At 38.2% G+C, this 10,663-nt stretch overlaps 1 protein-coding gene across 4 annotated transcripts in view; it reads right to left on the reverse strand.

The window, feature by feature from the left end:
* Positions 1-10,663, reverse strand: part of EIF2AK2 (eukaryotic translation initiation factor 2 alpha kinase 2) — a 37,089-nt gene that overhangs the window by 23,953 nt on the left and 2,473 nt on the right. For all 4 annotated transcript variants that reach the window (XR_003004281.1, XM_024753476.1, XM_024753475.1 and 1 more), the window contains exons 2-7: positions 5,925-6,059; positions 5,451-5,571; positions 3,373-3,521; positions 1,480-1,603; positions 1,044-1,120; positions 779-875 (exon numbers count right to left, since the gene is read on the reverse strand). Coding sequence is in view for 3 of the 4 variants with exons in the window: in XM_024753476.1 (XP_024609244.1) it covers positions 779-875; positions 1,044-1,120; positions 1,480-1,603; positions 3,373-3,521; positions 5,451-5,571; positions 5,925-6,043 (687 nt within the window). In the remaining variant the exon portion in view is untranslated. The remainder of the gene's footprint in view (positions 1-778; positions 876-1,043; positions 1,121-1,479; positions 1,604-3,372; positions 3,522-5,450; positions 5,572-5,924; positions 6,060-10,663) is intronic.

A 10,663-nucleotide genomic window follows, 5' to 3' on the forward strand; every position in this document is an offset into this window, starting at 1 on the left:
TGTACCTAGGAACAGAACTGTTTGGTGGTACAGCTGGCACACCCTCAAGTCTACCACATGTTGCCAAATTGCTCTCTAAGAGGGCTGTACCAATTAATACATCCACCAGCAGCACATAATAGTTATAACAGCAACAGAGCTGTGCTAACACTTAGGATAACCAGACTCAAATGGATGGGTTTAAAATGGTATCTAACTGTTGTTTTGATTTGCATTTTCCTGATTATTATGAAGTAAAGCATCTTTTCATACTTTGTCTGTTGTCCATTTGGGTATTGCTTCTCTGAACTGTCTGTTCAGCTCTTTTGTACATTTTTTTACTGAGTTGCTTATCTTTTTCTTATTGATTTGCTTGTAGTTCTTTATAAATAGGATAACTTTGATAAACACTAATCATCACCACAAGAACTATCTGATTTTTAAGTTTAGTTTTTAAGTTTAGTTCTAGTTTTTTAAAACAGAAGCAGAACTCTGTTCATAAAACTTTTAAGTACTATCCAATTGACAGAAGAGCTGAAGCCAGATCATAGAAAATATATGAAAATACAAAGGTGAGTAGGGGGAGAAAGATGAGCGTGAAGAATAGAAGAATTTTGCATGTGAAGAATGGGAGTTAATAAAGAAAGGAGAGAGTGAAAAAGTGCAAAATATTTTGATTTAGTAAGAACACATGAGAAAAAAATAGAAAAATTATGGTTGGGTACTGGAGGTCATTTTTAAATGGAGAAACACAAAGGAAAATAAGATTAACTAGGAAGCATAGAGATTAATACTATACCTCTGGAGATTGGAAAGACTTGTCTAATGCGTCACTGTTATCATTGCTTTCCGCTTCACTTGTTGAGGAGTCATTTTCAGGTGGTGATTCAGAAGCACTAGAAGAAAAGGGGACAACTATTAGTTTATGAATTTTGCCTATTTTTTGTTGATCAGTAATTGCTTTTTCTAAATTCTCCTTAAACATTAAACATTTTCATAAATATTTGCTCTTTCAGGACACAATTTGAATCTGCTAAATAACACAACCGTTTCTCCACACTTACGATGTGTTTGTCACTGAAGAGTTGCTTTGGACATCACCACACACATTATTGAAACAACCAGAGGAGGCGTCAGCTTTCTGAAAGATTTAAGTGCAACTAAATTACCTCTCCATGGTGACTCAATCTCTGGGAACCAACTACCACATTTATTTCCCCACATTTACCAAACTCACAGCCATAAAGAATTATGGGGTTAATACATTTTTTATGGATGTTTGATCTGGATTTAAAAACACAACCCTGAGTTGTCAACAGAACCGTTGACAACTGGGGCCTCGTGGTCCCATGGTTCATGGCTCATTTTGGGGACACAGAATGGAGGAATCCTTTTGCTATGTGATTGGCTGTCTTGGCATCATCTAAACATCATCTAACCTCAAATCAACTTCAGAGAGAATTTTAAAACATAAAAATTAAATCCAAAGGCAGTACATACCATTAAATTTTCTGACTGTATCTTTTCATAAGCCACTTTAGCAGCCAACTGTTTTGCCTCCTGTTTAGTGGAACCTATACCAATACCATATTCATCCTGTCCAATTTTGCATTTATAATGAAATCTAGGAGAAATGATAAACAGTATTAACCCAAATACCAAAAAACAGTAAATCTAACTCATGATTCAGAAAAAAAAAACACATTGACAAAGGCATAATATAACACTAATTTAATAGGTGGCTTCATAGTTCATTTCTTCTTTAATTTAAACCTTCAATGAGATGGCTGACCAGTTTGCCAGAATAACCAGGATTGGCTAACATCTCAGCTTGCATTTTCCAGGCAACTTCTCTTTGTTGCTTCATTGAAAGATCTGGCATTAAGGTACCAAGTGGTGATTTTTTAAAATTCCCCAAAAGTCAAAAGACATGGAGGCAAAGAAGGAAGACAGATCCAATAAATTTTTCAGAGATGTTCAACTGGAAAGAAAAAGCCAGTAGAGGAAGTGGGGCTTCTACAGGAGAAATAATAAGGTTAGAGTGTTTTTGTAGGAGATGGGCAAAGCATCCCTAACTTCAGCTCTAACTTTAGCATTTTCTGCCCCCTGCTCATGTACACAAACACCTAAGAAAATCCTCACAGTGCAAAAGCCCCATGCTGAAGTCACCCCCTCCTCATATGAGCTGTAAGGATGCTTGCGGTTAGGCAAGGATCCTTGGACAATGATATAAGAACTTATCATGGAGTTACCATGCAGTGCTACAGAATTATTCCAGTATGACTTGTCACAGAGGGAAACACACCCTACCAGGGTGAGTCTTCCCCGCTAGGCTCTGAAGGGAAAGTTAGGGAGTTGGGCTTAGTGACTGGATCATTTCTAGGGCTCCTATTTTTCTCCAGCACTCCCTAAATAGAATTCTCTCTTTCAGCGATCGAATGTTAAAGCCCTTAATTCAAAGAAACCAAACAGGTGAGCTGCGGGAAAATAAAACAGCCTCTTAATTTATTGAGATTGACTCACAGAATTCACTTTTGAATATTTCACTCCAATGAATCCTATCACATTTTTCTCTTCCTAGTTCTGGCCTAAAATCCATCAGGGTGAAAAGTACAGCATCCATAGCTGAGTCAATTCTGAGGACAGTATCCTAAAGTGGTTGTTTGGACTATCTGCCATTTAGATATTTTTTCCTTCTCCCTCATTTAACTGGTTGGTTGTAGCTGAGAAACAATCTCCCTCATGCTCATTTGCTTTCTGCTTTTCCCAGTTCAAATAGATTCTTCTTCCTCACGTCCAAAGTCTTAGCTCACTGGTGACGTTCTCAATATCTCTGACTGACGCTCTCATCTGTCCCCCTCATCACATCCCTCAAATCCTGGTCTCCGCACAGTCCAGGGTGAAAGCCCATTCCTTCTAATACATGGTATTTGTTTAGAGAGTGACATCAGTTAATCAAATCTGAAGGGCAAACACCTGGACAAACAGCTCTACTCTGACAAGGGTGGAAAGAGAGTCATTCCATACGTGTGGCAGAGATGTTTTCACACAGCGACTGCCACTGTGACCTCAGGGATGGGAAGATTTTCACAACCCTGCAGCAGGGGCACCCCACCCACTCTTAGGCTTCCTGCAGACTAAACCATCCAGATATACCTCAGAAATAAAGGATTCCTCAGATTTGATCAATTATGGGATATGAGTCCCAAGTCTTCAGCAATTAAGCATTTCAATATTTTAATTACAAAGATGTCCCATTGCTTGTAAGTCATATAAAACCTTTTCTGCAGAACATACCAAAAAGGACAGATATTTCCAGAAAATTAGACATGAAAATAAGCCTGTTCTGTTGCTTAGATACAATGAAACAGAAGGAAAAGCACGACATCTCACTTATCGGGCCCACTGTCCCTCGATTCACATTCTTCATAAATTACAGATAGGTTTTTCTTCTGGGCAATCGTATTAACACGGCCTATGTAATTCTCAATGGGTGGTACTTCTGAAGGATCTCCTGTCTGCAGTGATGAAGGACTAGTGGCCTAAAAGAAAGAAATGTTTTGTTTAATATAGATGATAACCAAAATTTATTTTGTCTAATAAAATTACTATTTTTTGTCTAATAAAATTACTAAATGAATAATTTGAAAGACCACTTCGAGTTTATGGATTTCCCTACTATAATACTTTAATAAAAGTATAAGTATATGTCTTCCTCTGCCAGAAAAAACCCACAAGGATAAATTTTAACAGGAGAAAAGAAATCAGCCATTTCCCTTTTATAGTTTCATAAAGAAAAAAAAAATAAGTCAATTTTCTTGTTTATCCGGTAAAACTCTATAACATTTTCTGGTTTGCTGTGCCCTTTGTAAATCTCAAAGAACAAGACAACAAATACCAAAGTAAAGTTATATCCTGGATCACAACTTCATAGGAAACATGAACATAATAGCATTACTCCTTCCATTGTTATCTGTCCCTTTTAAAATTCTTAATCTGACAAAATCTTGTCCAAAGTTTTTCTACTTTGTTAACTTTGTCAAAGAACTTTTGATTCTACTTATCTTCTATATTATTTCTTTGGTTTTTTTCACATTAATTTCTGCCCTTATTGTTATCACTGTCTTTCTTCTGCTTTTTTGTGGGGAAAGGTATTCTACTGTTCCTTTTCTAACTTCTTTTTTTTTTTTGGCGGTACGCTGGCCTCTCACTGTCATGGCCTCTCCCGTTGCATAGCACAGGCGCCGGACGGGCAGGCTCAGCGGCCATGGCCCACGGGCCCAGCCGCTCCGCGGCATATGGGATCTTCCTGGACCGGGGCACGAACCCGTGTCCCCTGCATCGGCAGGCGGACTCTCAACCACTGCGCCACCAGGGAAGCCCCCTTTTCTAACTTCTTGACTTGGTTTTCTGGCTCTTTAACAATTTATGAGTTTGTGGTTTTTGCCTGATTTACTTTTCTCAATTTTGATTAGAAGGGTGACACCTTTAACTTAGATTTTTTTTTTTAATTAAAGAAAAAAAAATTTTTTTTTCTTTTCTTTTTGGCTGCAGCACATGGCATGAGGGATGTTAGTTCTCAGGCCAGGGACTGAGCCTGTGCCCCCTGCTGTGGAAGCACGGAGTCTTAACCACTGGACCGCCAGGGAAGTCCCTTCAAGTAAGATTTTTCAAGAAAATATCTTGAATACTAAAATTTTTCAAGATTTTCAAAATCTGAGAATGATCCACTTTTGTCCCACATGTAAAATGACTTCTTGTCTCATTTTACAGCTGCTGCTCCAATGTCTCCTAGTTTTTAATGGTGCTGTGAACAGCATATTTTTTTTTCATTTTTACATTTTATATAATTTTTTCTGCCTAGATGCTCATAGGTTTCTTTCTTGACCCCTGGAGCTCAGTACTTTCACAAGGGCTGATGTTGTTCTTGGTGGTTCTGTATTTTTCTGTATCTGTTTAGTTGCTGGGTTGTTTTAATCTGCAGCCAGGTCTTTCTTTATTTCAGAAATGCTTTCTACTGAAGTCTCTTCAGATAGCTTTTTCTGTACTAGTTACTCTGTTCTAATCTTCAGGGATACCAATTATACATATGTTGGTTTTTCATCATCTGCCCTCCATATAGATCATTCTCCTCATGGTCACTTCTATCTCTGTCCTTTTTCACTGCATTCCCTCAATTAGGTGGAGGAGCTCCTTCCAGAACCTGTTAGCTCATTTCTCACTGTTTCCTTAGAGTATGTCACTGCTGCTGGCACTCTAAATAGTATTGTCCCATTTTGCCCACTCTTCCATAGGTGTACCTCTCATTCAGGGTTCTACAGAAATGGGGCCAGGAAAAATACTGAATGAAACTTTGAAAGCAAAAGAAGTTGTAAATTTCTTTATTCTGCATGTGAGTATTTTCTCACAGAGAAAAATACCATAGATATTTCTGAGTTCCCTTTCACTAGGAAAAAAAGGTAATTACTCACCTTCTGTTCTTTACTAATTATTTCAAAAGCTAATTTGGCTGCAGCATTTCTGGCTTCCTTCTTTGATCTACCTTCAGCCTTTGGAAATTCTTTGCCATCTATTATGACTTGATAGGTAAACCTAATTACAAAGAAAAATTCACAAAATATTATAAAATTCATGCATTATCTAACAACAAGTATTCTGATCACCACTGCTTCCTATGACTACCTTTGAAAATTTTAACCTATGTTCCACATAAAATTCAAGCAGTCACCCCCAAACAGCAAAATAGCATATCATCTTGAAGCATGGAAAGGCTTAAACGCTCTTTTATCTCTGGAGTCCTCTGCAGTTACCACTTTACATCAAGAAGACAGTACTCTCTGGCAACTTTGCTCTCAAGCTAAAGAATTGACTTCAAAATTGTGCCAGAGCTGCCATTCTCCCAGTTTATATTTTCTAGGGATATACCCTTTTTTATAGCAACTTACCTTAAGTTATGTGGAGGTCCTGTCTTAGACAGTTCCTGATACTTAAGTACTGCAGTGTTCTTTTGTTGGTACTTATTAAGTTCTTCTATATAGAAACATGGTGAACGACCACTGGCCATTTTTTCCTACAGTAACCTACAATAAGAGAGATGTTTGAAAGAGGTGATACACTCAGAACATACTTAATCTAATTATCCCAGTCTAGTTTAAGAGACAAAACAGGATAAGATGACTCTCCTTTATACAACTCATCTCAGTCCCACATAAACCCAGAGAAAACTTATTACAAAATCTTTCTTTCTCTCTCAAGGACTACACAATCAAGCTAATTTCTCCAAGATTTTCTACTTTCAAAACTCAACTGGCCAAAAAAAGGCTGGAGGTCCTTCTCTGTAACTTTTCTTTCTGCTTCCACTGAGTGTCAAGTGCAAGTCTGTCCACCTGCTTGAGAAGTTAAAAGCCTGCAAGAGTAGAATTATAATTATTTATGTTGAGAAGAAAAAGGTTGAGAGTATATATAAAGTTTATAAAATCATGAAGGATTTAGCTGTATGGACATTGATTCTTCTATGAAATCCCCAAAAATCCCCCCTTTGAAATTGTCAGAAGTCAGTTTTAGGACAATTTACTTGGCAGGCAAATTATGCCCCTGTTTATGGTTCTCACTGGAGCAAGATAGTAGCAATGATTTAAATTACAAACAAAATCTAAAAAATATAGAATCTAAATATAAGAGCCAAAGCTATAAAACTTTAGAAGGAAACATAAGGGTGAATCTTCACAACCTTATATTTGGCAATGGAATCTTAGATATGACAGCAAAAGCACAGCAACAAAAGAATACATAGATAAATTGGGCCTCATCAAAATTAAAAATGTTTATATATCAGAGGACACTATGAAGAAAATGAAAAGACAATCTACAGAAAGGAATTTTTATAAATAATATATTTGATAAAGACCTAGGATCCAGAATATACAAAGAACTTTTACAGCTCAACAACAAAAAGAGTTAAAAAATTAAAAATAGGCAAAGGACTTGAACAGACATTTCTCCAAAGAAGATATACAAATGGCCAACAAGCACATGAAAAGATGTTCAATATCATTACTTATTAGACAAATGCAAATCAAAACCACAACTAGATACTATTTCACACCCACTAGGCTGGTAATAATAATATTAATAATACAGAAAATAAATGGTGAGGGTATAGAGAAATTGGAAACCTCATATATTGCTGATGGGAATGTAAAGTAGTGCAGCCTCTATGGAAAAGAATTTGGTGGTTCCTCAAAAAGTTAAACTTAGAGTTACCATATGAGCCATCAATTTCACTACTTTGGTGTATACCCAAAGAACTGAAAAACAGGTTTTGAAATACTTATGCAGGAATATTCATAGCAGCACTATTCACAATAACCCAGAAGTGGAAACAAATCAGATATCTATCAACTGATGAAGGATAAACAAAGTGCTCTATATCCACACATGGGATCTTATGCAGCCATAAAAAGAATAAAGTATTGAAACATGCTACAACAGAGCTACATGTCAAAAACATGCTAAATGAAAGAAGTCAGACATAAAAGGTCACATAGCGTATGATTCCATTTATGTGGAACATCCAGAAAAGGTAAATCCATAGGCAGGAAGCGGACCCTGTTGATCTCTCGTTTCTTATTAGAAAGCTCTTTTGATTTTCCTTCTTCCATGGTCACTCTTTCTAACACTCCTTAATCTTCACAGCCTTTAAATGCTGAAGTTTCCCCAAGGCTTGGTCCAAAGACGCTATTCTCTTCACTCTATACTTTCTCCTCAAGGTAATTTCTCTCATGACCATGATTTCAAAGATCATCTATTTGTCATTAACTCTAAAGTTTATACATAATTTATGAACCTCTTACTGAGTTTCAGATCTCTCTATCCAACCTCTCCACTTGGACAACTTGAATGACTTTTAAACTCAAAAGATCCAAAATTGCATTTTTAATCTTCCCTCAAGCTGGTTTGGAGTTTCCTTTCTCAGAAAATGACTCCACTGTGCATCCATGTCTGAAAGCCGTGAACCTGGGAGGCATTCTTGACATGTCCTTTCCCTACCTTCTAATCTATACCTAAGTCCTGTCCTCCAAATCCTTCTACTTCTCAATGACGTCTATAGCCACCATCCTGGTTCAAGCCATCACCATCTCACTCCTGGACTGCTACAAGAACGTCAGAACCAATTCCTCACAGCCGCTGCAATTCCTTCTCTACACTGCAGCCATCATGATTTTTTTAAACTTTTTTTCATTGTCGTAAAATATACATAACATGAAGTTTACCCTTTTTACCCTTTTTACGTGTACAATTCATGGGCAAAAAGCATTTTCACAATGTTGTAAAGCCACCACCGCAATCCATCTCCAAAACTCTTTACATCTCCCCAAACAGAAAGTCTATACCCATTAAACAATAAACATTTCCCTTCCCCCTCAGCCCCTGGTAACCACCATTCTATTTTCTATGCCTATGAATTTGCCTATTCTAAGTACCTCATATAAGTGGCATCATACAGTATTTGTCCTTTTGTGTCTGGTTATTTCACTTAGCTGATGTCATCAAGGTTCATTCATGTTGTAGCACGTATCAGAATTTCCTTCCTTTTTAAGGCTGAATAATATTCCACTGTATGAATATCCCACACTTTGTTTATCCAGTCATCTGTTGATGAACACTTGAGTTACTCCAACCTTTTGACTATTGTGTGTAATACTGATATGAACATTGTTGTACAAATATCTGTTCAAATCCCTACTTTCAAATCTTTTGAGTGTATACCTACAAGTGCAATTGCTGAATCAGATGGTAATTTTATGTTTAACTTTATGAGGAATTGCCAAATTATTTTCCACAGTGGCTGCACCATTTTGTATTTCTACCAGCAGCGCACAAGGGTTCCAATTTCTCCACATCCTCACCAACAGCTGCTATTTTCCATTTTTAAAAGAGTTACATCATAATCTTTTTAAAACATCAATTCAATCATGCAGCCCCCACAAACCACCAAAATTGTTCTTGTCAAGGTTACCAATGGCTTCTCCATCTCTAAAATTAGTAGTCAGTAGTCAGTTCTCAGCCCCTGTCTACTTGACACATAACCAGCATGTGACATGGCTGCTCATTCCTTTCTCCCTCCTTATTCCTTTGCTTGGACACCCAAGACACCACCTTCTCCTGGTTTCTCTCCTTCCTCACAAGATATTCCTTCTCTGTCTCCTTTCCTTGTTCCTCATCATCATCCTTTCTTTTAAATATTATAGTGTGTCAAGGTCCAGGTCTCAGATCTCTCTGCTCTACTTACACTCATTCCCCTGATGACCCCCTTGAGGCTTGTGGCTTTAAATTCCACCTACACAGAGATAGTTCTCAAAAGAACGCCTCCCCCACTGACTCTTTCCTGGCTCCCAACTGCTTCTGTCCAACACGCTCCCTCCTGAAGTGCTCTGGAGTCTGCTTTGCCTGGTTAACTCCTGCTTCCTATAGATCTCAGCTCAAACGTTACTTCCCAGACACCCTAGAAGAGGTCCTGGTTTGATGCTCTATCATAGCCCTTGTCTCCTTTATTACAATTGCTAATTTAACCAACTGTCTTCCAAAAGAGACCATGAGCTATAAGAGGGGACAGGCTTATAATAGGTGCTTAATAGTGAATAAATGAATACCAAAATATCTGCAGATCTCCCGTACCTCCATGACTTGTAACATGCTTTTCTCTCTGTTTGGAACGCAAGAGCTGCAACCTCTATCTACCAGGAAATTCCCGCTCATCTGTGAGGATCAATACATCCTTCTTTGATGCTGAGAGAGCAGCTAGTACCCCTCCACGGGCCTGCCACCCACCTTGCTCAGCTCCCATCATAGTCGAGACTGCTTTTTAAACCAGTTAGTGAGCTCTCTGGGGAGCTAGTTCTATGTCTTACTCATCTTTGTATAACTGACACCCTGTGACAAGTGGTAAATGATGAACACTTGGATAGTATATAGGTAAATGACAGAATGATTCATTAAAATTAAGTACTCCACTTTAAACCTCCTCACCGTCTCCCTTTTCTTCATCTGCTATTTTCTTTGCATCCTTACTTCATTCATTCGGTAAATGCTTAGTAAGTGTCAGGCACCGTTCTGATGCGGGGTATACAGATGTGTACTAGACAAATCAAGCCCCTACCTGCATTCCACTGAAGAAAGAAAGAAGATGACCAAGTCCAGAAACAAGTAACAGGAGGGGATAACAGTTGGCTGGAAGTGCTACAATGAAATGAAATAGGGCTATGAGATAGAAGAGTGTTAATAGGTGGGGGCAGAGAAACGAGGGAGGTGGTTTTGATACAGTGGTCAGGGAAGACCCCTCTTAGGAGGCAATATTTAAATCAAGCCTGGATGATGAGAAAGTCCACCATAATTAGATATGAGGGAAGACCATCTCAGGCAGAGGAAGCCTGGAGGCAGGCACCAGCACAGCTTTCGGAGGAATGACAAAAAGGTCAAGGAGATTGCTGCACAGTGAACAAGGGGAAACGGTGGGAAATGAGTCTGAGAGGTAGGCAGGTGCCACAGCACAGAGACCTTGAAGGCCAAGGTGTGGATTGTGGAAGTTATTCTAATTGCAGTGGGAAGCTATTGGAGGGTTCTCAGCAGAGGGGTGATGTGGTTGGATTTATGTTTTTTTTTTTTTTTTTTTTTTTTTTTTTGG

This window comes from Neophocaena asiaeorientalis, unplaced genomic scaffold, assembly GCF_003031525.2.
Source record: "Neophocaena asiaeorientalis asiaeorientalis breed wild unplaced genomic scaffold, Neophocaena_asiaeorientalis_V1.1 scaffold171, whole genome shotgun sequence".
Classification (NCBI taxonomy): Eukaryota; Metazoa; Chordata; class Mammalia; order Artiodactyla; family Phocoenidae; genus Neophocaena; species Neophocaena asiaeorientalis.